The sequence below is a fragment of the Motacilla alba genome, chromosome 23 (genome assembly GCF_015832195.1).
Source record: "Motacilla alba alba isolate MOTALB_02 chromosome 23, Motacilla_alba_V1.0_pri, whole genome shotgun sequence".
Lineage (NCBI taxonomy): Eukaryota > Metazoa > Chordata > Aves > Passeriformes > Motacillidae > Motacilla > Motacilla alba.
In genome coordinates, this window is record NC_052038.1 from 5,412,993 (window position 1) to 5,437,094 (window position 24,102).

At 59.6% G+C, this 24,102-nt stretch overlaps 2 protein-coding genes across 3 annotated transcripts; both read right to left on the bottom strand.

Annotated features, from left to right (window-relative positions):
- Positions 1 to 1,777: 1,777 nt before the first annotated feature.
- On the bottom strand, positions 1,778 to 16,118 carry TRIT1 (tRNA isopentenyltransferase 1). 2 transcript variants are annotated; one of them, XR_005259664.1, is made up of 12 exons: positions 15,925 to 16,118; positions 10,568 to 10,708; positions 10,059 to 10,157; positions 9,725 to 9,864; positions 8,766 to 8,908; positions 8,420 to 8,531; positions 8,231 to 8,343; positions 7,178 to 7,255; positions 5,551 to 5,660; positions 5,127 to 5,241; positions 4,565 to 4,688; positions 2,261 to 2,398 (listed from the first exon to the last, which is right to left on the bottom strand). XR_005259664.1 is itself a non-coding variant. In XM_038160824.1 (11 exons), exons 1-11 carry the CDS (start codon positions 16,078 to 16,080, stop codon positions 2,259 to 2,261), a joined length of 1,347 nt encoding a protein of 448 aa, XP_038016752.1. In that variant the 5' UTR covers positions 16,081 to 16,117; the 3' UTR covers positions 1,778 to 2,258. The 2 variants fall into 2 exon arrangements, 1 of the variants encoding a protein (XP_038016752.1); XM_038160824.1 differs by lacking the exon at positions 4,565 to 4,688 and having other exon boundaries at positions 1,778 to 2,398; positions 15,925 to 16,117.
- Positions 16,119 to 18,291: 2,173 nt separating this feature from the next.
- Positions 18,292 to 23,997, bottom strand: MYCL (MYCL proto-oncogene, bHLH transcription factor). Its single transcript, XM_038161010.1, has 2 exons — positions 22,342 to 23,997; positions 18,292 to 20,012 (listed from the first exon to the last, which is right to left on the bottom strand). Exons 1-2 carry the CDS (start codon positions 22,844 to 22,846, stop codon positions 19,447 to 19,449), a joined length of 1,071 nt encoding a protein of 356 aa, XP_038016938.1. The 5' UTR covers positions 22,847 to 23,997; the 3' UTR covers positions 18,292 to 19,446.
- Between the last annotated feature and the right edge of the window lie 105 nt (positions 23,998 to 24,102).

Sequence of the window (24,102 nt, forward strand, 5' to 3'; positions counted from 1 at the left end):
TGGCCAAAGCCATTTAGATTAAGTGGCTGGTGTGATGGGCTCGGCGGCTCCGGCTGCACAGATGGAAGAGCCGCGTTTGTCTGGGGATTAGCGGAGGGCAGATGGAGCCAAGTGCCATTCCCCATCCCCAAACCTCCCGGCACTGACAGCAGCCTGAAACCTGAGACCACAACAACTTTCTCAGCGAGCCCTGGCTGGGACTGGCGAGCGATTCCTGCATTGTTTGTCCCTTCTGCAGGGCCCAGAGCAGCAGGAGGAGCAGAAGGAGCTGCTGCCAGCACCAGGAACTGGTGTGACCCTGCCAGGAGCCCCTGCCTGGGGACCTTCAAACAGCAGAGGTACAACACACCCGGAGTGACCTTCCTTGGAGAGCAACCCCCGGCAGGAATGCTGCCCTGGCTCTGCTCAAATAAACTGCTCTCAGTGGCAGCCCCCAGCTCTCCAAGGAAGAAAACCCACCTGCATCGTGGTGCTGACAGGATCAGGGCATGTGTCCTCCCTCCACTGCATGGACAAGGAAGCGTGGCACACCCTGCTCACCTGGAACACCTGGGAACCAAGGCCTGGGAGCCCCTGCCCCCTCTGCCAGCACAGCCCATCCCAAACAGGCTCCTGAAGAGAACAGGCTGCCGTGGAAGAGGAATAACATGAATCTGTGGGGATAACAAAGTTCATATTAAACCGATTAAGGATATTTAATCCACCTCTAACAGTGTGGACATCTGACTGCACTCAGGAGCTGGAGCAGATAATCCCAGCCCTCCTTCCCAGTGCTGCCCCAGTGATCCCAGCCTGGCCTGGGGAGATGACTCAACATCTCCGAGCTGTCTGTCACAAACCAGCTCAGCACATGGAGCTTCACTCCCAGCTCACACTTCAGGCTGGCAGAGCACAATTCCATGCCACGACCTCGTGGCCATGTGTTCCAGCGCCGGGCTGAGCCCACATCCACGGGTTGAGTCAGCATGGATGGCAAACAAGCCCGGGCTGGAGAAGAGGCTCAGCTGGCACTGCACAGAGCCTGCAACACCGCAGTGCCCAGCATTCCAAAGCTGGTGCCCAGCTCCGCCCAGTGCCAAATTCCCAGCTCTTCCCTGCACATGAGCTCCCACAGCCCGAGGCAGCCGCCCCACGGGGCACTGCAGGAATAATTCCACGCTGAGGAACACAAACTGGGGGTTTAATCTAATCCCCACCAAAGCAGGAATCTCCAGAGCCCGCGCCCACGCAGCTCTTCCCTGGCAGGATGAGCCCTGGCTCTTGCCACATGGCACGGCACAAGGAAAAACTTGGGCTCTACCAACCCTCAAACCCTGCCAGGTTGGAATTTGCCAGAACCCCAAAGGCTGTCCTGCTTTCACCAGAGCAGCATTCCAGGCACAAACGGCACTCACATCCTCCAGGAACGACAATGGGACACCAACTGCCTGGCGGACACAGCACCAGGAATTTGCTGCTCGGTAGCTTGGATTCAAATTCAGGGCCAGTTCCCAGTGCCAAACCACAGTGTAACCCCCCGGGAATTCTGCCTTAACTAGGACAGGCTCATCTGTTGCAAACTCGATGAGATCATTCCCAAGTTCCTGTTTAACAGGTGCCAGCTCCTCCTGCACCTGCTGTGTGCACAGGGCTCCCTGCCCCCACCAGGCTGGGAACATCTGCTCAGCTCCCTCAGGAGCTGTGGAAAAGGTGACTGGGAGGAGGAACCAGATCTCCTGCCCTGTGCCCAGAGCAGGGAACCGGGGCCAGGTAGAATCAGAGAGCAAGGAAACCGCGCTTGTTAACAGGGAGGGGAACCCACAATAATCCTGCAGCTTTATTTGCATGTAAAAGAACAAAAAAAAAGAAAAATATCCTCTCCACAATAAAGGCAGGCAGAGCTCGCTCGGCTCTGGAGCTGCACCCCCGGCCAAGCTGGAGGAGTCGGGGTATTTCTGTCTCTGAGATCCACACAACCACACAGCAGCACCTCAGCCATTCCAAGGATGCAGCTCTGGCAGGAATTCACACTTTGCATGGGAGGAGGCTCCCAGCAGCCTTGCCCCGGGGCCCAGCCCGTTGCAGGCAGGGCAGGGGGAGCCTGGGAACACCGCGGGATGAGGCCACATGAAGAGGATCCCATGCAGCCGACGGCCTTTGCCGCCACACACCTGCCTCACCCCCCAAAAAAATGACTCAGCTCCTTGGTTCAAGGCTGCCCAGGACTAAGGAGCTTCCTCTCCATGCAGGTGGAGGCACAGCTGCTCCCTCTTCCAGGCCTAAGGCAAAGGCAGGCTGCCATCCTCCTCTGAGGTCTCTGTGTCCCCACTGTCCCCCACGGTCCCTCCGGCACGGCCAGACGCCTCCAGCTTCCTCCTCTTCTTCAGATGGTGCAGGTGGGATTTGGACCGTGTGTGAGCTGGAGGAAGAGGCAAACAGAGCCTTTAATCTGTGGAATTTGGAGGAGGAAACAGCCAAACCCCCCACGCAGGGCAGAGCACCCTCCCTTCCCAGCACAATCCACTGCCAGAGAAAAGTGAATTCCCAACCCCTGCCCTGGCTGCTCCTCTGGACACTTCCAGGCCAAACTATCAGGGCTCAGAAGAGGACAAAGCTCCCAGACTTCCTCAGGGAGATCTGAGAGAAGGAAAAATCCTGGTTCTGTGTAAGCAGAAGATTCCAGGCTGTCACTGCCAGCCTCTCCAGGGAAGAGGGGATGTGCTTCCCAAGGAGTGGCACTCTGCAGGCTGCAGGGGAGGTTGTGCAACTCCCTGCTCCCCGTGGAGAGCTGCCAGGATCATTTGTAGGACTGGATCCCTGCACCACAGCACCGGGGAGATCCTGTGCATCCTACAGGGCAGCCAGGGAAAAGCCTGGAGCAGAATTCAACTTCTGAATAACTCCAGGGCCCAGCCATGAAAGCACTGCGGCAGGAGTCAGATGGGAACAGAGGGGTAATCCCAGGGATTCAGCTCGGAGCAGCAGGAGCTGCATTTCTGGGTGAAATCACATCCTTAAGGACAGCCAAACCTCCTTATCAGCGGTTTTATCTCAGGGGAGGCTCTGTCTGACCATCTTGGCGGGGTGGTTTTGCCTTTTCCAGGAGATCAGAGCAGCAATTAAAGCACAAACTTTTCAAGCAGGGCCTTAATTAAACGAGGGTATGTGCTCTGCTGAATCAAGGCCCTCAGGTGTTTTCCAGCCATTCTTTTTCTGCCAAAGGATGAAATCACATGCAAAGCTGCTGCTTTATCACAGTGCTGGAGGGTCACCCTCACCCTGAGATAAAGTCTCACCTCCTGCAATTTGTCACAAGCAACACCAAAGCTACAGTGCTGAGGAAGTGCCAATTGCTGCTGCTGTCTGGGGAGTTGTGCTCTTCAAGTCCATATAAATTGTAAAATCAGATACAATTTTAAAATCCCCCAGAACCAGCAGGGTGCTGGGAAGCAGTTCCCAAAACTCCCTGTCACCTGACCTAAGAAAACAGACCAGAACACAGATCCACCCAGTTCCCACCACTGTTTTCACCTTCCTTTTTTTTTTTTTTTTTGAAGGCACAAGTAACACCCAGGCTTTTGGAGCATTTTTCTCCCACCATCTGAGGATCTGAGCCCAGTTCAGCTGGATGCAGAGAATAACAGCTGGTCTTGGCTGAGGGAGGCACTGTCACCATCCATTGGTATCTGGGGTGACATCCCTAAGGACATGGAGGGATCTGGGGGGACCTCGAGGAGCTCCCACTCAGTCACAGAACTTTCTGGACCTAAAGGATGACAGAGGCCCCGAGAGTTTTCAGTTTTGGACAAACAGAGCTCCTTCAAAGCACCTCCTGAGACAGCTGAGACTAGATAAAATAACAACGGTGCTGAACTGATCTCACTGCGAGGAGCCTCCCCCAAGGAGCAGCTCCAGTCTTTGCTCCAGCACTTCCCTGCCCCAGTCAGGAGTAAGCAACTCCTTCAAACCCAACAACCTGGGAAATTTATCTTTGGTTGTGTCTCATCTGCTTGTTTTGGCTGGGGCAGAGTTGATTTCCCTCACAGTAGCTGCTCTGGGGCTGTGTTTGGATTGGTGCTGAGCACAGGGTTGATAACTCGGGGATGTTTTGTCATTGCTGGCAGCTCTGGAACTGAGTCAAGGCCTTTTCTGCTCCTCACGGCAACGCAGAGGGGGCTGGGGGTGCCCAGGGGGCTGGAGGGGACACAGCTGGGAGAGCTGACCCCAGCTTACCCCAGGACAGCCCAGGCCACACAGCTCACACTTCCCAGGGGGAAGGAGGAGGAAAGGGGGGACATGGGGATGATGGCATTTGTCTTCCCAAAGTCATGTTAGATGTGATGGAGCCCAGTTTTCCTGGGGATGGCTGAGCATTTGCCCAACCATGGCAAGAAGCGAATTAATTCCTTGTTCTGCTTTGCTTTCTCCATTAAACTCTAACTCAACCCACAGGTTTTCTCACTTTTACCCTTGCAATTCTCTCTCCCAGAGACAGAGAGTGGGGGAGTGGCTGTGGGGGGCTCAGATGCTGGGGTTAAACCACGACCCTGCACATCCTGTATTTGGGCAACACATGGAGATTTACCAGTTTCATTTCTGCAGCCAGTTTCCCCATGACTTTTTGTTTCTGGTTCTCAGCATGAGCCTCCCAGCACAGATAAATTCACTGACTTAATCTGATTCCAGCTGAGCTCTTTTAAAGTAAGTCTCTGGAAAACAGAAAATCCCTTTCTATTACTATTACAGCTAGGAATAGTTTAAAAAGAAAAAAAAAATCCCTAAGTAGGAAATATTGGAGCAAAACTGAATTATTAAAAGCATTCAGAAACTTTCATTTACACAACAGAACTTTGGAGGAGAGAGATTTGCTCTGTGCTTTTTGAGGAAGCATCCACAGTGTTGGGAAGGACATAAACACAGCAGCTCTGAGCTTGATGCCACACACAGATCCCTGGTGTGATGCTGTCTGTGTTTCCTGGGTGCTGGGAAGGGAGGGAAGCCCAGGGAAGGGGGGAATTCCTGTGGTACAGCTCCTAAAACAACCCCTGAAAGGCCAGGATCACGAGCTGGGGGTCATCTGGCCACAGGGCAGCTGCCCCATCACCCCACAGAAGCTGAGCCCTCCCAGGTGCCCTCCTGTGCCCTACCTGCCCACTCCCTGTCCCCGATGATGAGTCTGTCACAGAGCTCACACACGCGATGGCTGCGCTTGTTCTCCTGGTCCTGCTCCATCCTCAGGGGCTCTGCCGGGGGCTCGCGGCCCTGCAGATCAAAGAATGCCTCAAACTGGGCTCTGCCACTGAAATTCACCTGTGTTCACCTTCACAGAGCTTGGGATGGGAGTTTGCCAGACTCAGAACCAGGCTGGCAAGGCAGACAGCAGAGTTTTAGCAGTGCAGCACTGGGCATTGGGGAAAATGCTCAGCTGAGACAACAAATCTACTGCTGCAAGGAAACGCCAAGGTTGGCCATGTGAACAGCCAGCCCTGCTCCAGGGACACACTGTGTGCCACGTGAGGGGGCCTGGAGACCACAGAGAAGTCAGCCAGTCAAAGCTCAGCTCCCTGGTACCTGGATGAAGCTCTCCACGATCTCCAGGGCAGGTTTCAGCACATCCTCCTCCCACCTCTGGAGATCAGACACCTCCAAGCCATAAACTGGGGGCACGTTGGGCCCAGGACCTACAGAAACACAACGGGGCAGGTCAGCACCAGAAACCCTCAGCACTCCCTCCCAGAGCCCAGGGGGAGCACAGGGATCTGCTTTTTCCTATCAGCACTCAGAAGCCAACAGCACCAGGCTCTCCAGAGCCAAAATTCCCTCCTGCAAGCAGCAGGAACACCTCAGGACTCAGGGAAGCATCTTCACAGCTGGCTGCCCTTGGGAGAATGTTCTGGAATCTGAGCGTGCCAACAGCCCAGCACAACACAACCACCTCAGCCCAGCCCTGGTGCACAGGAGGCTGGGAGATGAAAGAGCTGGATCCAGGCACAAAGCCACCACAGCAGGCTTACAAGGAGACGCAGGCATGGAGCCTGGATGAGGGATCTGAGCGTGCAGATTCCCCCTCAGAGCTGGAACTGATTGTGCAGGGCCTGATGCTCCTGGTTCCTGGCAGGAGATGCTTTACTAATGACAAGGGACAGGTTCACAGGCACCCCTTTGGTCTCCCCTGGCCCAATGCCAGGGCACAGGGCACTTGCTGCAGCCTGGACAGGGTGACAGAGCTGCCAGCAGAGAGCACCTGCTCCCTGGGTGACCTGGCTGCTCTCCACGGCTCACCTGCCCTCCACGGGCACCTGGCTGACCCTGCCTGGACAAAGCCATCAAAGGCTCCACGTGCCAGTCCCCAGCAGGTGCTGGTTTTATTGCTGTGCCCACAAACAAGCCCCTGACAGGCCCATCTGAAGCACACCTGCCACCAGAAAGGTGAGCCGAGCCACCCAGCTCACAGCTCTGCCAAAACTCCTGCGCCTCCTTCAAAGTCCGTCTCTGACTCGAGTTTCTCCCTGCCTTCTCTTTATTATTTTTTTTGTTATTATTATTTATTTTATTGTTGTTTTGCCCCTACTGAGCACCTTTCAACAAGTGCCCGGCTCCCAGCTGCTGCTGCTGGCCCTGCTCCAAGGCTGGGGCTGGGATAGGGAAGTCCTGCTGGCTCCCTGCCACTGCACAGAGCACGGCCTGGGCTGGGAGCAGCCACGGGGCTGCTGCTCCTAATCTGGAGGGCAGCTGTCAAATGGGCTCTGCTCCCTGCCAGGAGCATGTGTGGGTGCGTGGGGACCCCCTCCCTGAGCCCCTCAGGAGCATTTGGCAGGATAAGCCGCAGGGATGTTGTGATCACCATCATCATCATCATCCTGCAGTGCCTGACACGGGGCTGAGCCCCTGCTTGGGATTTATCCCTCCTGATGGCTGCGAGGGGACGGGGTGCAGGGGTACAGGAGGAGCAGCTGGCTCTTGAGTGTCTGGGATGAGAGGCAGGACACTGCTCAGGAGGGGCAGGAGATCCACTCTGCACCCCAAACCAGCGGGAAGGGACTGGGGGAGGCAGAGCCTCGTGGGTGGATGGGGACACTGGGTGGCTCCTGGAGGGTCTGGTTGGGAGCAGACTCGCAAACACAGGCTGCCCCAGAGCACCAGAGTCCCCTGTGGAGCTGGAGTGGGGCATGAGGAGAGGTGGGAGCAGAGGACTCACGCTTCAGGAAGCGGTTCCGGACCCATTTGTTCTGCCTCCGGGCGTATCTCTTGGTCACCTGCTTCAGGGCCTGGATCCCTTTGGAACAGAGGGATTAAAAAGAAGGAAAAAAACCCAGAGGTCAGTGAGAAGAGGCTGTCAGCTCCAGGGGAGGGAAATCACACAAGAAAGCAGTTTGTGCTGGGTGGCACCATGAGAATTATTTTTACTGTCAGTCTGGGGGGCTGTGCCTGCACTGAGAAGAGGCTGGACAAGGTACCCCAAATGTCCCTGAATAAACACAGGGTGCAGAGAGCCCAAACCCTCCACCCTGAAGCTTCAGCAGGCAGGACAACCTGTTCAAGTGCTGCACTGCTCTCATAATGCCAATTCTCTGCACAAATGGAGCCCGGGACTGCTGATCCCACCCAGCAGATGATGATTTACCACTCTACAACTGCCCAATATTTAGTACCAGGCTTATCAAATCCCTCCTAATCGTCTCCCGAGCAGACACAACAAGTTCCTTCTGCATCAGACTTGTTTTCAAGCCTTTTATCATTTCTGTGGTTTCTGCAGTCTCTTCTTCCACACCGAACCCTCCTTGGCACAGATGGACTTTGCCTGGCTCCTCCCCGTGTGGAGAGCAGCTCCCCTCCAGCATCAGTCCAGACATTCCAGAGTAACACAGCACCAAAGGGTTCATCCCTGCCGGCTGATCCCCACATTCCTCGTCACCACAGAGCTGCTGAGTTCTGCTTCTGTCCTCTTTTCTAGCCCTGCTCTCCACAGCATTCACATCCCAGCTGGGATCCCATCACCCAGGTGGACCTGCTGCAGCTCCCAGGTCACCTGTCCCCTGCACATCCTGCGAGGAGGCCTGAGGGGAGGGAGGGGCTGCTCTGGGTGTGCTCAGAGATGCTCTCCAACCACTGGAAAACGAGTCCCTGCCCCTCCGGGCTGGCAGAAGTGGGAAATGCAGAGAGAAGGGTGCAGCTGGGGCCGTGACCTTGGTTTAGAGCATCCTGTGGTGTCACCCGCAGCTTTGTGGGGCACACAGGGCACTCCTCCCACCTTTCTCCAGCAGCAGGGCACTGGTCTCGGGTGAGCAACTCCCTTCACTGACGAGGTACTCGTGGAATTCCTTGAAGCCAATGGACTGGAAGATGCCGTGCTGGTAATCCTGCCTGGAGAACCAAAGGCAGGGGTCACAGTGGGAGACCTCCAGAGGGAGGAGCAGAGAGGATCTGGCTGCTCACCCACCGGTTCTCTGCCACCTTCTCTCGGTTGTAGCGGCGGTGGAAGTCCCGCAGCTCCTCCAGCAGCCCCGCAGCCACCATGTCATCCACCCGCTGCTCCAGCCGTGCATCCAGAGCTGCAGGAGGAGAGCAGGACACGCCGAGCTGCAGGGAGCCGCGTCCTGAGGGGCTGCACAGCCTGCCAGGGCAGGAGCCAGCACTGCCAGGCTGCTGCTCCACCTGAGGAAGGCAGAGCCTGGCAGGTCAGGGAGCTCTCTGTCACACCCACTGATGCCAGAGGAATTGCTGCCTTCTCCAGGTGAGGAGCAGGGAGTCAGCCCTTCCTCAGCCAGCCAGGAGCTCGCTCTCACCTGCCTGGTCTGCATGGAGCCACAAGATGCAGGAATGAGGGTATTTCAGGGGCCCACCTAAGGGCCCCCCACCTTCCTCCTCCTGCTGCTGGTGCAAGATTTCACTGTGAGGGATTCCTGTCTCTTCAAACACTTGGAGGCTCCTGGAAGCAGAGACAGAGAGCTCAGAGGCTGGGTGAGAATCAGCGTTCCCATTCCCCCAGCAGCCCCGGGGGCTCCAGCAGACGGAACCGCAGACGCTCGCTGAGATCCAACCCTCTCATGTGGGGGGAGGGCAGGTTCCAGCCCCGTCCCGTGCCCGGCATCCCCGCACACCCAGGTCCTGGGGGCGCGGCGCTGGCACCCGAGGAGCCCAGAGCACAGCCACCCACTCCTGCCTGGCACAGGGACAAGTCCTGCAGGGGACAGGGATCTGGCTCCAGCCCTGCCCTTTCCAGCCAGGCAGGCCTGCAGGGAAGGAACCGGCGCTGAGATGCTGCTGTGGAGCTTTACCCAGCCCAGGCAGGGAGGGAGGGAGCCGGAGGAGCTGTGCTGGTGCCCCACCCTCCATCCCCCTGCACCGTGCGAATGGGGTGGGCGGTGTTCTGCTCCCCGGGGCCAGGGCTCGGCTGGGACCGAGCAGCAAGCCTGGTCTTGCTGCCGTGCTGTTCCCACAGAGCTCAGCTATGTTACTCAGCCAGCAGGGCAGCTTGCTCTTTAAATAGCTCCAGACAAACCCTCTGCTGCTGCGGCACGGAGCGGGAGCAGCCCCAGAGCACAGCCCCGACCCCAGAGGCAGCTCAGGCTGGGGCTGCGTGGCCAAAGGGCTCAGATCCCAGAGAGTCCCCGGCACCGGCTAAGAACCCAGGAGCATCCACCCGGGGTGGGAATGCTCATCCTGCCGTGCTCCCAGGCACACAATTCCCTCGGGAAGGGGTGCTGGGCCCTGGCACCTCCTGCCCCTGGCACGCCAAGCTCACCTGGCCACCTTGCGCTTGTCGTGGGGGTGCAGCTTGGCCGCCATCTCGGGGTCCACCTGGCTCAGGCGCCGATGGAGCTCAGCACTGTCCAGCTGCTCCAGCTCCACTTTCCTGTCACTATCCAGCCCGCTGGGCTTCTCCTGTGGGTCACAGGACAGCTCTGAACCAAACCCTGTGCAAGCAACACGATCCCCCAGAGCCATGGGGTGAAGGAGGGGCTTTGGGGTCCCCTCGCCCCTCTCCAGCAGGGACAGCACCGTGCCAAGTTGCAGGAAATCTGCCCTAAACATGGGATTCATCCTTTCCCAAAGGGATTCACAGCCCCCCACAGTACCTTGGTGTTGATAAGGACCTTCCAGAGCAGGGACTCGATGTAGTAGTTGGTTCCTCCCACAACTATGGGGATCTTGTCCCGGGCAAAGATATCTTCAATGTGTCAGAGTCAAGGAGCATGAGCAGAGATGCAGAGCAGGGGGGAAGGCTGTGGCAGCAGCAGTCTGGGGCTCAGATCCCACTCTCCCAGCCCCAGGGAACCAGCAAGGCTGCAGGACAGGGTTAGAGGTGTCCCTCACCTCCCATTACTCTCTGTCACCTCTGCCAGCCACCACCAAAACTCAGGGACACCTCAGGACTGCCAGGGAGGGCAACACTCAGCACAGATCTTCCCCGGGCTGTCCTGAGGGTTAGCTGGGCAAAAGAAGCCCCAAGCCCCTCTCACCAGCAGAATCCTCTGGAAAAATACAGTCAGATGGGATGTGGAGAGCCCAAACATGGATCCCTCTGGCCTTGGAGGGGGGAAGCCCATTCCTGCTCAGCCAGGCAGGCTGCAGCACGCCAGGATATCAGAGGCACGGCTTTGTCCCTGAAATCCACCACGGTGTAGTTGGAGACAAGGGGATCCACAAAGCTGATCATGTGGTGCCTGCAGAGACGCTGCTCCTGCGGGGAAACCTTGTTGGTGATGATGTCCAAGCCCTTGTACACCTGGGGAAGAGAAGAGCCTGTGCTTCACCTCTGTGTCCCGTGAGACCTGCACTGACCACTTCCCCGTGTCCCAGGCACCCCTCCCAGCCCCTGCTGGTGCCCGGGGCAGGCAGCACACAGGCAGGGGCACAGCAGGGGCACAGCAGGGGCACGTGCCACATTCAGGCAGGGCAGCAGGAATCCTGCCAACACCTGCTCCTGCCAGGGCCAAGCTGCCTCTCTCTGTTTGTTCCTGCCCACGGGAGATGAACCGTGGAGTCCAACCGCTCGTGACTGCTTTCCTGCTTTGATACAAGCCTGTAATTAGGGGTGGGAGGGCTGATTGAGCTCTTGGACAGTGCAGCCAGAGCCTCGGCAGTGTCACCAGCCCAGCACAGAGCTCCAAAATTAGGGCCTCCAAGCTGCCACCCTCTCATCTGCTGCTGCAGCTAAAAGCTCAGGTGTGCTGCTCCCCAAACGTTTCCAGCACAGCACAGATCCTTGTGGGGACAAGGATCACTGACTGCTTCCTGCAGCACAGAGCAGATTCCAGACAGGAGAAGCGAGGACAGCTCCTCACCCTGCTTCCCGTGCAAACACAACCCTCCTCTGTGAGCTGGCAGCTCACAGTGGGGCACATAAAGCCTCTCTGTCCAGCCCAGCTCTGTGCTGTGCCCAGGACTGAGCAGGAGGTGGCCAAGGAGGTGCTTTGGAAGGACGTGTTTAGTTCTCAGAGCCTTCCTGCTTAAGAGAAGTCTCCCAGCATGGGATAAACCGGGATGATGGGGAAAAGGACTGGAAATGGCTGTACTCATTTCCTCCTCCATCCCCCCCAGAAACCACCCCAGCCAGACTACAAGAAATAAATTTCCCCTTAATCCCCTCTGAGAAGCCGCCGAGCCTCCTGCTGCAGCGTGGCCTCCACCCGCTGCTCCCCTGGTCCCAGACAGGAGGACAAGGTGACACAGAGGTGACCCACGGGCACCAGGCACGGAGGGACGATGTCAGGTTAGTGGAGCAGGGAAGCCCCAGCCCCGCCTGGAGCAGTCATGCGAGCTGCTGGAGCTGCCGGGGCGGCTGAACCAGCTCTGCTCCCGCCTTGCTTAACTCCAGCCCTGGGAGAGCCGGGGCTGGCTCCTGCTCCCATCCCAAAAGGCTCGCCCAGGGGGCAGGAAGCGAGGGGGAGAGGGAGGGCAACCCAAGCCTGCAGAAAGGCAGCTGCCCCAGGGGACGGTGAGCAGGCAGGACGGGCCCACAGGCAGCTCTGCCAACGTGCCCCGTGGCTGCAGGCAGCTTATTGATCCCTGGGCTGGCAGCTCCGTTCAACACGGGCTCCAGCCGGCACAGGAAGGCTTTGAATGCAGTGAGCTTTGGCTCCGTGCCTGCTCTCCCCATTTCCAACCCTCCAGCTCCTCCAATTCCCACTGCCTGCCTGAAATCACAGCGAGCACAGAGGGCTGACGGGCGGCTCGGAATCAGCCAGCAGCTCCCAGTGCCCTGCACGGGCGCATCCAGGACACACAGCTCAGGCTGCTGTCCCCGCTTCTCCTGCAGATTAAACACCCGCAATATCTGGCAACAAGGGGAGGAATGCGGTGTCAGTGTGTGGGCTGGGAGGAAACAAAGGCAGCCTTTTACACACGGGCAGTAAGCCCCGAGAAGGTTTCCACCAGCTGGCTGTCGGCAGGGCCTCGCACCGAGACGTCCTCCTGACACTCATTTCTATTTTCAGCCAGCGGCTCAGATAAGCCTTTGTTGCTTTCTAAGGCCCCAAAACAGATTAGCAGCAGCCTGGAGCAGCCGGGCTCCGAGACACGGAGCACAAGGCAGCGCTAAAGATGCTTAGCCTTGACGGCGTCCTCCCACCTCTGCGCCGGGCTGGAAGGTCAGCGCTGCCCCTTGGAAAAGGTGGGGAAACTGAGGCAGGACACACGAACCCCCACCGTTTTCCAGATCTGCAGGCCTAGAAGGGCAGGTTTTCCCAAATCTTTGTTCTGCCACTAGTTCTGTGCATCATTCCAAACTCTGTCACCGCTGCGGGGAAAGCACCATGCTCACCCTGAGTGCAAGGAGTGCAGGAGGTGACACGACAGACCCCAAACACATCCAGGCCATCTATGGCCAGGAAAACAGCAGGATTTCACAGAGGCCATGCTGGAGAGGGGCGTGGAGGACCCAAACCAAGCGAAGGTGCAAGGAGAGCACGATTGATTCCCTGCCCTGATCCCTGCAAAGGCTCTGGAGATGTCCTGGCTCCACACACTGACTGGTGAATGTGTGCTACAGCAACTGCATCACCACTGCCAAGGGAGAAACCCAGAATGGACAGTGGGACCCAGAATGGACAGTGGGATCCAGAAGGGACAGTGGGATGCAGAAGGGACAGTGGGATCCAGAATGGACAGTGGGATCCAGAAGGGACAGTGGGACCCAGAAGGGACAGTGGGATCATGAGTGCATGGGGCCCTCCTCAAGCTGCCACAGGGATCCCTGCATGTTCACTGCCAGGAATGAAGAAACTTCACCCTGCCTGGCTCTCCGAGGAATTATTTACTCCTCAACCAAACTCCCTGGGATGACAAACAGCAACAGAAAGGACAAAAAGAAAGATTAAGAGGCCAGCAGATTAACCAGAGCTCCTGAGCTGCAAGCAGGCAGCAGTTAAGTCTGTAATTTGAGCACAGCGACTCAGAGCCATGACGAAAACACCCTGGAGATGGATAGAGGGGTGCCTGTGTGTGGGAACAGGTGGGCTCGGGGCTCCCCAGCCCCTTCCCCAGCCTGGCTCCCACTCCGGCAGCTGCCCAAAACACTGCCAGCATTTGTCAGCGCTGCTCAGAGCCCAGCAATGAATGCACAGAGGGGGCTGAGGGCGACACGGCCGCTGGCAGCTGTCAATCCCCAACGAGCAATGGGGATTTCCATTTCCAAACCCCAGTGATGAGGACAGCAGAGCCAGCCCTGCGTGGCAGGGGGACACGGCGCGGGGAACAAAGGCAGCGAGAAAGGAGCCCCGGCTGGGGGGCACCGGGGGTCGGTGGGGGCCGTGCCGGGGGCTCCCCCGCCTCGCCAGCACGCTGCATTACGGGATAAAGCAGCCGAGCTGCTGGGCCCTGGCTCCACAGTCACGCTAGAATGAGATTAAAAGGAAAGCAGGACAAGAGCCACTGGAGCCTGGATGCCTTCGGGCGCCGGCAGCAGCGTCCTGCCCGCGCTGCCCGCATTCCCATGGTGGGGCCTGGAAGGAGCAGGGCACAGAACGCACGCTCCCAAACATCCACCAGCAGGGATTCAGCTCTGAAACATCCACCAGCAGGATTTCACGGCGTGCCAGGAGGCTCCCAGCAGACCTGCAGAGCTCGGGATGCAGCCTTGTGGTCATGGGCCAAGCCAGCAGCCTTTTCCCCAATATTAGATGGGCAAAGCTCCTGCTCTTCGTGTTTTGTCCTCTCGGGATTTCAGTTCAGCTCAGGCCTCACTCTTTCCCCAAGAGCTTAAGGGAAATATTGCATGAAATTACTTTCTGATTGCTTGTCCCAAATTCAGGAGAGTGAGGTTTTAAATTTAGCTCAGTGGGACACAAACAGTGACCAGGAAACAGGGAGGTGGGCACAGGACAGCAGGATTTGATCTCAGAGCAGCACAAAGGGTGTTGCTGGCAGAAAACACCTTTTTACACGGAATAATAAACACATTTAACATTAAACTCGATGGAAAGTTCAGGCACCACAGGAAGTGAACGGTGAAAGTGTGCATCAGTAAGGAAAATATTTTGATAAACAACAGCAGCAACACTGTTATTCTTGTGGTGGCTGAAATGTCCATCCTGTGACAAAGCTCTTGTAGCTGAACAAAATTAAGACCAAAAAAAGAGTTTTGGCTCCTTGCTGTTGACTTCTCCCAACCACACAACTGATATATTCCACACTGCAGCCTGCAGTGAGAGATGAGACCACAGGCACTGTCACTGGCAAGGAGAAAGTATAATTTTTAACACTTTTCCCCAAATCTCTTGGTGTCCCTTTGCTGATGCCAGAAGACACCACCCTGTGTGTTGCTCACTACCAAGCTACTCCAGCGGCTGCCTCCCCTTACTCAACCCTTTACACCTCTCTGCAGCTTCTGGTGGGTTAAAATTAAAACACCTTCGCTCCGGTTTCATTCGGTGAATTTATTGGGGATGGGGGGCTTAAACAAACACTTTGAACAAACTCCGCAGTTCTGGTTGTGTTCAGAGCCCACAGGACAGGGAGAGAACACAGAGGCGCTGTCACACGAGCCAAACAACTGCCGGAGGGGTGGGCATTGGGACTGGGGAACTGGGGACAGGACAGGGACACTGGGACAGGGACACTGGAGATGAGACAGGGTGGGTCCAGGGCTTGGACAGGGGCACCAGGGACAGGACAGGGATACGGGGACAGGACAGGGATACGGGGACAGGACAGGGATATGGGGACAGGACAGGGATACAGGGACAGGGGCACCAGGGACAGGACAGAGATACAGGGACAGGGGAACCAGGGACAGGACAGAGATACAGGGACAGGGGCACCAGGAACAGGACAGGGATACAGGGACAGGGGCACCAGGGACAGTACAGGGATACAGGGACAGGACAGGGATACGGGGACAGGGGCACCGGGAGCGCATTCACCGGGCAGCCTCCATCCCGTGAGCTCTCCCCTGCACGCACCCGGACACGGGGCCCGAGGGAACCGGAGGGAACCTGCTCGGAGCCTCCGGGGCTGAGCTTCTCCAGGCCCTGACCGGGCCCTGCTGCCCCTCCAGGCCCACCTCGGACTTTCCCCGGTACAGCCCGGGCGGCCCCCGGTGCAGGCCAGGAGGCCCCGGTACAGGCCGGACCTCCCCCGGTACAGCTCAGAGCCCTCCCGGTGCAGCTCAGAGCCCTCCCGGTGCAGGCTAGGCCCCTCTCGGTACAGGCCGGACCTCCCCGGGTACAGCTCAGAGCCCTCCCGGTGCAGGCTAGGCCCCGCTCGGTACAGGCCGGACCTCCCCCGGTACAGTTCAGAGTCCTCCCGGTGCAGGCTAGGCCCCCCTCGGTACAGGCCGGACCTCCCCCGGTACAGCTCAGAGCCCTCTCGGTGCAGCCCAGGCCGCCCCCGGTAGAGGCCGAGCCGCTCCCACCCCCGGCCCAGCCGCAGGCTCCGCCGGGGCTCCGGCCGCGGCTCCTCCCGGCCCAGGCCCGGCCGCGGCCTCCCCGGCGCCGGCCGTACCTGCATGGAGTCGGCGCTGACGATCTCCCCGCCGAGGCGCAGCCCGAGCTGCAGCGCCAGCGCCGATTTCCCGGTGCCGGTGGCTCCCAGGATCACCACGAGCGGCCGCGGCGGCCGCGGGGCCCGGCCCAGGCACAGCGCGGCCGCCGCCGCCATGGCCCGGCCGGGGACGGGCGGGCGGGACGGGGGCGGGCCGGGACCGGGGCCGGGGCCGCCCGCGGGGAGGACGGGGCCGGGCCCCGAGCTCCGTGCGCCGCTGCCCGCCGGGGCTCCCCTCTCCAGCCACCTCCGTGCCCCTCTGTCCCCCCCGCTCCGTGCGCCGGGTCCTCACAGCCAGCCCGGTCCCCTCCCGGTGTGCCGGGTGCCCGAACCCATCCCCGGTCCCGCGGGCCCTTTTCGGGTCCCCCGTTACCCCCCCAAGCCCCTCACGCCCTTGGCCACGCTCGGGGTTCTGCCCCGCGGTCCCTTTTTCAGGAGCGGGTGGGAAGGATGCTGTTGCCGTAGCAACGGGGCAAAGCGATGGGGAGCGGGGCTGTTGCCATAGCAACGGGGCAGAGATGATGCGCGGGGGCTGCTGCCATAGCAACGGAGAGGGGCGCGTCGCCGTGGCGACCCCGCAGCTTCCACCGAGTCCTTCCCATCGCCACGGCAACAGGAGGAGATGGGGAGCGGCCGCTGTCTCCGTGGCAACAGAGGGAAGAGGGGAGCCCGTTGCCATGGCACCTCCGCGGTGCTGCTCTCCCTGGCAACACGCATCCCTCGCCATGGCAACAGGGAGAGGGGAGGCTGCGGGCCGGGGGGGTGCGGGCAGCCGGCCCCCCTCGGCAGGGAAGGGATTATCGCCGCCTCGGGAAACTGTCCTAAAAATTTGCCAGCCCAGGCGTGAAGGCGGCATCGTGCCCACAACACCCCCCGGGCCAGCAGAGGGACGGGAGGGGAGGTGTGGTGGGCAGGCAGAAGCGGTTTGGGGGGCACAGCAAAGAGCAGGGTGTTAGCAGGGCAGCGCGCATTAAAAAATAACTGATCCAGGCCCTGGCAGGGCTGGCTTGGGATGATCGCAGCTGACGCTCGCAAATTGCAGCGCTGAACAAGCGAGAAGGAAAGCCCCGTGTGCTTATTTTCTTCACTTCACAGCACTGGCAGTCTCCTTCCCTCATCCTGACCGTGACAGTATGAGAGCAGACACGTGCTCCAGTAACCAGGGAAGTTTCAGGTAGATACCCATGAACGCAGGAGAGCTCAAAGGTGTTTACAAACTGCAACTCAGTTCTTCGGTTTGATTTGGGCTTTGGGGACATCTCCCGCTGGTGACAGTCTCTGCTCAGGCTGTGGATCTCTCATCACTTCCAAGAAAGATAATTAATATTTTAAACTTCCTCTGTACCTTCAGCACGAAGAGAAAAAACCCGATTTGCTATGAACCTTCTCAGGAGGGTCACCTTGAGCTGAGAAAAGACGAGAGACTGCGAGCGTGTCACCAAACCACAACAAAAATAACCGTTTGAGGGGCTGGCACATCTGGGCTGCGTCTCCTGCGCATGGGCGAGGTGTCAGATTTAGGTCACCCCGCTCCCTGGTTAAGCTGTGGGTCACGGGAGCACCTTTTAATGCAGCTCTGAGAGGCTGTGACACCGTGTGATGCAACACGGAGCGTGAAACGCTGCTGGCACCGAAGGGCACGGGTGGTGAAGGGCTTCTGTGCGGCACTGTTGCTGTTTAAGGCTGGTTTTCCCCAGGTGATCGAGGCTCCAGCAGCAGCTCCTGGCTCCTGGCTCCTCAGCAGTAACATAATCCCACATCCCTGCTGCATTTAGAGTAAGACTTTTGCTGCCAGGACAAAGGAAACCCAAACGTGTCAGGTTTGGGGGCAGCAGGGAGAACACACGTATATATAATTTCATCCACTCGGCAGATCTGGGATGTGCAGCTCTCTGGAAGTGAGTGGATTGCATTCCCCTCTCCCGATAGGGTTACTGCCAGACACAGCCCCTGACCCGTGGGGCAGTGATCACCCCACACCCCAAACCCCATTAGGGGGGTTTACGGTTACATCAAAGCCTTCTCCCAGCCCAGCCTGGGCTCTCTGCCCTTCCTTGCCACGAAAACCACTTAAAAAGGAGGAAAAATAATCCAGGTGATTCATTTCCCTGGCCCCACCACCGCTTCTTCGAGGGCTGGGAGAAAAACCAGGACAAAGAGCTCAGTCTTGGTGCAGCTGAGCCCTGGGGAAAAGCAGATTCATTAATTAATTTTTATTCATGCCCAGGATACCCCAAAAAACCAGGGGCCAGAGCAGCCCCCCCACCCCGAAGCACCAAGGTGATGCATGGAAACCCACAGCATGGAAAAAGCCAGCCCAGGCTGTTGCAAACTTATTTATTTATGAAGTATGAGGTAATGAAGAAAGTGCTAAATCCACACAGTGTTAATTCTAACAGTTCTCAGCAGGTCAGCAGGGACCCCAGGGTGCCGTCCTGTGGGACCACCCCTGCCAGCACCCCTGGGAGGGGACAGGGGACTCTGCCCCCCCCAGACTGGGCAGCAGGAGGGCACAGACAGGGAAGGCAGAGCAGCCCTCTGCAAAGCCCAAAGCTTCGCTGGGGATTTTAAGTGGCTGCTGGTGAAGGAGAACTCACAAGGGTGGGAAAAGGGGTCACAAGGATGCTCACGAGGATGGGAAAGGGATAAAATTCCCTGTTATTGCAAACGGGTGGTTTGGAGAGCTGCAAGGGGGTGAATGGCCTCTGCGAGGACTCAGCTCAAGGGTCCAGCAGGAACCAGCCCCTTCCTGATCTCCCTAAAGTGCAGCAGGACTGAGCCCTCCCCCACAGCAGGAAATCCCCCTTTAAAAAAAAAAAAAGTTTTAATATATTTATATATATATAAAAAAGCAAACTCTTTAGCAATACTTCTCAAAAAGTGGTACAAAAATACAGTATAAAAACACAGCCTCCAGTATAAGACTCGCAGTTACAGCAGCAGTTTCTAGAACATAAAATCCAGGACCAGCTACTGCGTGAAGTGACACGAGGGAGTGAGGTACGGTCCAGCCGAGCAAGGGGACTGCCCACGGCGTGCTGTCCATCCCGGGGAGAGGCACATCCTGCCACCACCCCCTCCAGGGGATCTCTCCAGAGGCGAGCCCCGTGCTGGGCTCGGAGCCTGCCTGCTTCCAGGAGCCAAGGCAGACGTGGTTGCTTGGGGTTTTTAGGTGGATGCCCAGGGGTGGCTCCCGGGGATGCCGTCGGTGGCAAATGGCAGGGAGGGGGAATAAATGTGAGCTCTTGAACTGGAGCAGTCACTGAGGAAGCTTCACAGCAGGGACAAGGGGAATCTTGGCACACCCAGTGCCAACCCCAGGCAGGTGAGGCTGTTGGGGTCTCTGCTGTGCACCCATCCCCACTGCCACGTGCTCCAGTCCCCGGGGCCAGCAGTTCCACGAGCAACCAAAAAATTAAAAAAAATGTGCAAATTGAGAAGGAGCTGGGGGTCGGTGGGGAGCAGGGCGGGGGGCACCGGGTGCTAGTGCCCCTTCAGGTGAGCAATCCGTTTGAGCAGCTGGGTCTGGCGCAGCTGCAGCTGCCGCTTCTCGGCCGCCATCCTCCTCTCGGCGCTGATCAGGGACTGCAGGTACTCCGAGGATTTGCTCAGGATCACCACTTTGGGGGTCTTGGGGCAGCTGGCGAGCCCGGGCACCTGGTCCCTCAGGGCCAGGAAGCGCGAGCGCAGGTCGTTGCGCCGCTTGCGCTCCAGGTAATTGTGGTTTTTCCTCTTGGCCACGTCCTCGCTGTCCGAGCCGGGGCTGCTGCTGGGTTTTGGCAAGCCAGGCTCGGGCAGGGGCACGGCCGGGGTTGGCTCCACGGCGCCGGGGGGCTCGTCCTCCTCCCGGTCCTGCTGGGGTGACTCGGGCGGGGGGCAGGAGTCCGGCGGCGAGCGGGCGGCGTAGTTGTGCTGCTGCTGGTGGACAGAGATGTGGAAACGTTTCATGCAGGGGTCCAGGGGGTCGGCACGGAGCGTGATGGTGACCGGCTTCCTCAGGCTGAGAGACTGTCTCTTGTCCACTGTCACCACGTCGATCTCTTCACCTTCTGCTCTCACGAAAAAGAAAGAACAAGTCCCCGTCAGCTGGGAATGCCCAGTCACCCTTTGTCACCTTTCTGGGGGTCCCCACTAAAGTTTGGTCATGCACTGCAAGCTCTGCGACCTCCAGGAGGGATTGAGTGATTCAAGTGTGCCTTCAATACCATCACGTGGGAAGGAGTGGAATTCCCTCCCCGTTTCTTGTGCCTGGTCCCCCAAAATTGGAATTCCCTCCCCGTTTCGTGTGCCTGGTCCCCCAAAATGGGAATTCCCTCCCTATTTCATGTGCCTGGTCCCCCAAAATTGGAATTCCCTCCCTGTTTCCTGTGCCTGGTCCCCCAAAATTGGACTGGGAGGCTTTACTTCCGCCTCACTTCAGCACCAGGAGCAACATGTCTTCACCATAAAGGATCATCAGGAGAGAAACAGCCGAGCCCTCCTGCGAGGTGGGGGGAACTGGAGGAGCAGGATGCTGGGACAGCCTGGTTCCAAAGTTCATCCCGGTCGGGCGCTTTCATGGCCCATTGGAATTGTAAATGAGGGATATAAGGGCAGGAGCACCCTTTGTTCTCCTGGCTGCAGCTTCCCACCTCGGTGACTTGTTACTTTTCACAAGTGATAAAGCCCATTCAGCCCCGGCTTGCCGGGGACAGAGGGGACAATCCCCCACTGTGCAGGGAGGGAGCGAGAGGTGAAGAGGTCCCTACAGCAGACTCTGAACCTCAAAGGCGTCTCAAGCCCAGGAACAGAAAGACCTCAATAAAGCATAACTGGCCCCATTCTGCCTGTTGGCACTGCTGTTGTCCAAGCTCAGTGGCCTTGGGGACAGCGAGGTGAGCAGGCTCCAGACACATCCCTGCGATTGCTCCCACTTTAGGGGACGGGCCTCCAACTTTTTTCCTCGGCTTTGAGGGAAAACAGAGCAGCTTGCTGAAGGTCCCCCGAGATGCTCAAGCCCCCACCAGCATCGTGGGCGGACGCCTGGCCCCCATTCCCCTGTGAAGGGGCCAGCTGTGGGCTTCTGATAGCGACCCCAGCCGACACCCCAAACCTTCCAGGCCTTGGGGTTCAGCCCAGGAAGCCCAAACGCCCCGACACTGGAGCTCCTTTAGAGGGGGACACTCATCAGTGTCACAACCCGCGCGGTCTCAGCCCCGCGCACACACACGCTCATTAATAAAACTCAGCCCGCCTAGCCCCGCCTCCCGCAGACGCCCATTGGCTGTCCCACGGGGCCGGCCGGCTGTTCTGCCACTCCATTGGTCCGCGCTCCTGTCCATCAGCGCTGCCCCTCTCATTGTTTGCAATCTGTTGCTTTTTGTTCGGCGCCCACGTGGCGCGGCCGGACCCCTCCGGGACCCCCGCGACACCGGGACCCCACCGGCATCCCCGCGGCCCCCGAGGGGCCCCCGCATCTTTGGGTTAAGCCTCTTAACGCCCGCGACCTGGCTTACAGTCCCCGGGCCACTAATGGCATTAAGCCCCGCGCCGTGACTCACCGGCGCAGGTGGCGGCCACCGGCAGATTTATTAACGGGGTCACGGCACCGCGGCAGCGCTCCCACGGCAGCCGAGCCAGCCCGGCCTCCGCGGGAGCCGCGGAAACAACGCACGGGCCGCGGCGGGTGCGCAGAGCCGCGGGGTGTTCGCAAATAGCGCCGAAAATTGGCGTGAGATTGGAGAGATGCGGGGCAGCGGCACCACGCTGCCCTCGGGGAGCAGTTCGGGGGTGTCCCCGTGTGAACGCCCCGCACACCCCACGCGGGACGGGACGGGCAGGCGCGCCCCGAGGCCGGGCTGGGACGCGCCGCAGCCGGGGCGGCTCTTCCTGCCCGTCCTACCGAGCCAGCGCCTCGGGGGACACGCCGCTGCTCCAAACCTGCCGCCCCCAGGGCATGCTTTGCCTTTTGTCCCGAGGGAAGCCCGTCCCGGGTGGGCCGTGGGAGGAAGAAGGGGGAGCAGCCGAATTGACGAGCCGGAGGCGGAGCGGCGCTCAGAACCCCAAACTTCGCACGGGGAGATGCAAACTCGCCCTTCAACCTTCCCACGAGGTTTCCGTGGGGCCGGGACGAGGGAAAGGGACCGCCAGAGTCCCGGGCAACAGCCGGAGGGAGCCCCACGCACCCTCCCGAGAGGGACAGGGCTTTGCGGAGCAGGAACCCCGCGGGAAGGGGGAACGGCCGAGCCCGCTTTGTTCGTGGGGCCGGGACCGGGGCTCGCTCGGAGGCTCAACAAAGGCGCAGCCCGGCTGGGAGGCTCCCTGCACGCACACGCGTGTTCCCCACGCCAGGCTGGGGGCACGGCTGGCACCCGGCGGCCGAGCGGCTCCGTCCCTTACCGGAATCGCTCTGGCCCTCGGACCCCGAGGATGCGGGGATCTTGCTCTCGGCCAGCGGGCAAAGGAAGACGGCGGCGGGATCCACGCACTCGCTGACGGAGCTGCTGAAGCCAAAATCCTGCGCGAAGGATGGCTTGTGCGGGGTGGCTCTCTGCGTGCCCGTGGAAAGTTTCTCTGTCATCGCCTTCTCCAGCCTCTCCCGCGCCGAAAAGCCGCTCCACATGCAATCCTTGAGGATGAAAGCGCTCAGGTTGCCGAAGATCTGCCCCGTCCCGATGAGGTACTCCGGCTCTTCCCCGGCCAGGCAGTACCGGGAGAGCCATCCCGGGCGCTCCTCCGCCCCCGAGCAGCACCCCTTCTCCCCGGGGGTGCCCAGCGGGGACAGCGGGGGCGTGGGCACCAGCTCGAACTTCTTCCAGATGTCCTCGCTGGGCGCCGTGGAGCGGTGGAAATCCTCCTGGGCGTCGTGATCGTAGAAGTAGTGCTGGTACGAGTCCAGCTCCATCTCGGCGCGGGGAAGGGGGCGGCCGGGAGAAGACCGGGCGCTCAGGAGAGGGGCAGCCCCAGGGATGAGGGGGGACCCCCACCCCGGCGCCAGCCCCCGAGCCGGGACCGCGGGCGCATTGTTCCCCCGATCTTATAGCCCGGCCGCGGAACCCGGCCCCGCCCCGGCCAATCGCCGCGCAAAGATTTGCATAAAGGGTGTGATCGTGCTCTCTGCCTCGCCCCCGAAGGGACACGGTGAGGGGGGTGCGCGGTGTCCCCCCCCCGGGGGTCCCCGGTGTCGCTAGCGGGGATGCTCGCGGGGTTCTGGAGCTGCGGCCACCCCGTGCGCTGGGCTGGGGGCTCCTCGCTGCCCCCAGGAGCGCCCCGGGGGCTCCCAGCGCCGTCCTTGGCCCCCCAAGAGGAGCAGGGTTTGGGGGATCCCCCTCTGCAAGCACAGGGGAGGGACACGCAGCCGTGCCACCAGCCCGGGGATGAGGGCAAAGCCACGTGGAGAAGAGGGGACAAGTCACAGGGAGACATCCTTGTGCTGCCAGGGGTGATTTTTGAGGGCTCTTTCTCATCTGCTTGGCTGCCACCCCAGCTCCTGTTGGGCTGCCCAGCTCACGCCACAGGCAGGAGAGTGGCTCGGCACTGGGCACCAGTGGGGTCACTCAGGGTGCCACCCTGGATGCCACCTGGAGACATCCCCGCTCCTCCCCAAAGCCCTCACAGGCCCAGCCGGGAGCGTTTCCCCCCTGAAAGACACCAGCTCCAGCAAAAAGCTGGCTGGAACAAGGAGGGGCCGTGGGGACACCAGAGAAACAGAGCTGGGGGACACAGTGCTCACGAGGAACGAGGTCTGCGCACGGAGAAAGGGTCATGGAGGGGTTGGGAGCCCCTGGGGATGCCAGGAGCCACGGGCTGGAGGGAAGCTGGGGTGTCTGGGACACACGCAGCTCCCACCAGCAGCATTTTGCCCACACAGCACGGGATGCTGCATCTCTCCAATGCCAAGTTCCTCCTAGAAAGGGCAATAAATGTTGTGAAAACACAGCGGGGCTTTCCCTCCTGCACTTAATTGTTACACGCACGCACAAAGAGAGGTACAAAGTCCACCCCGAACCAACAGATTTCCCTCAGAGTGCGTGTGAACCCACTTCAGCCCCAGCAGCCTCCTTCCTTCACCCGGCGTGGGGCGTGGATGAGGCCAGGGGAGCTGACCCAGCCCGGGGGACTGGGAGCTGCTGCCCGGGGTGCAGCACCAGCTCGGGAGGG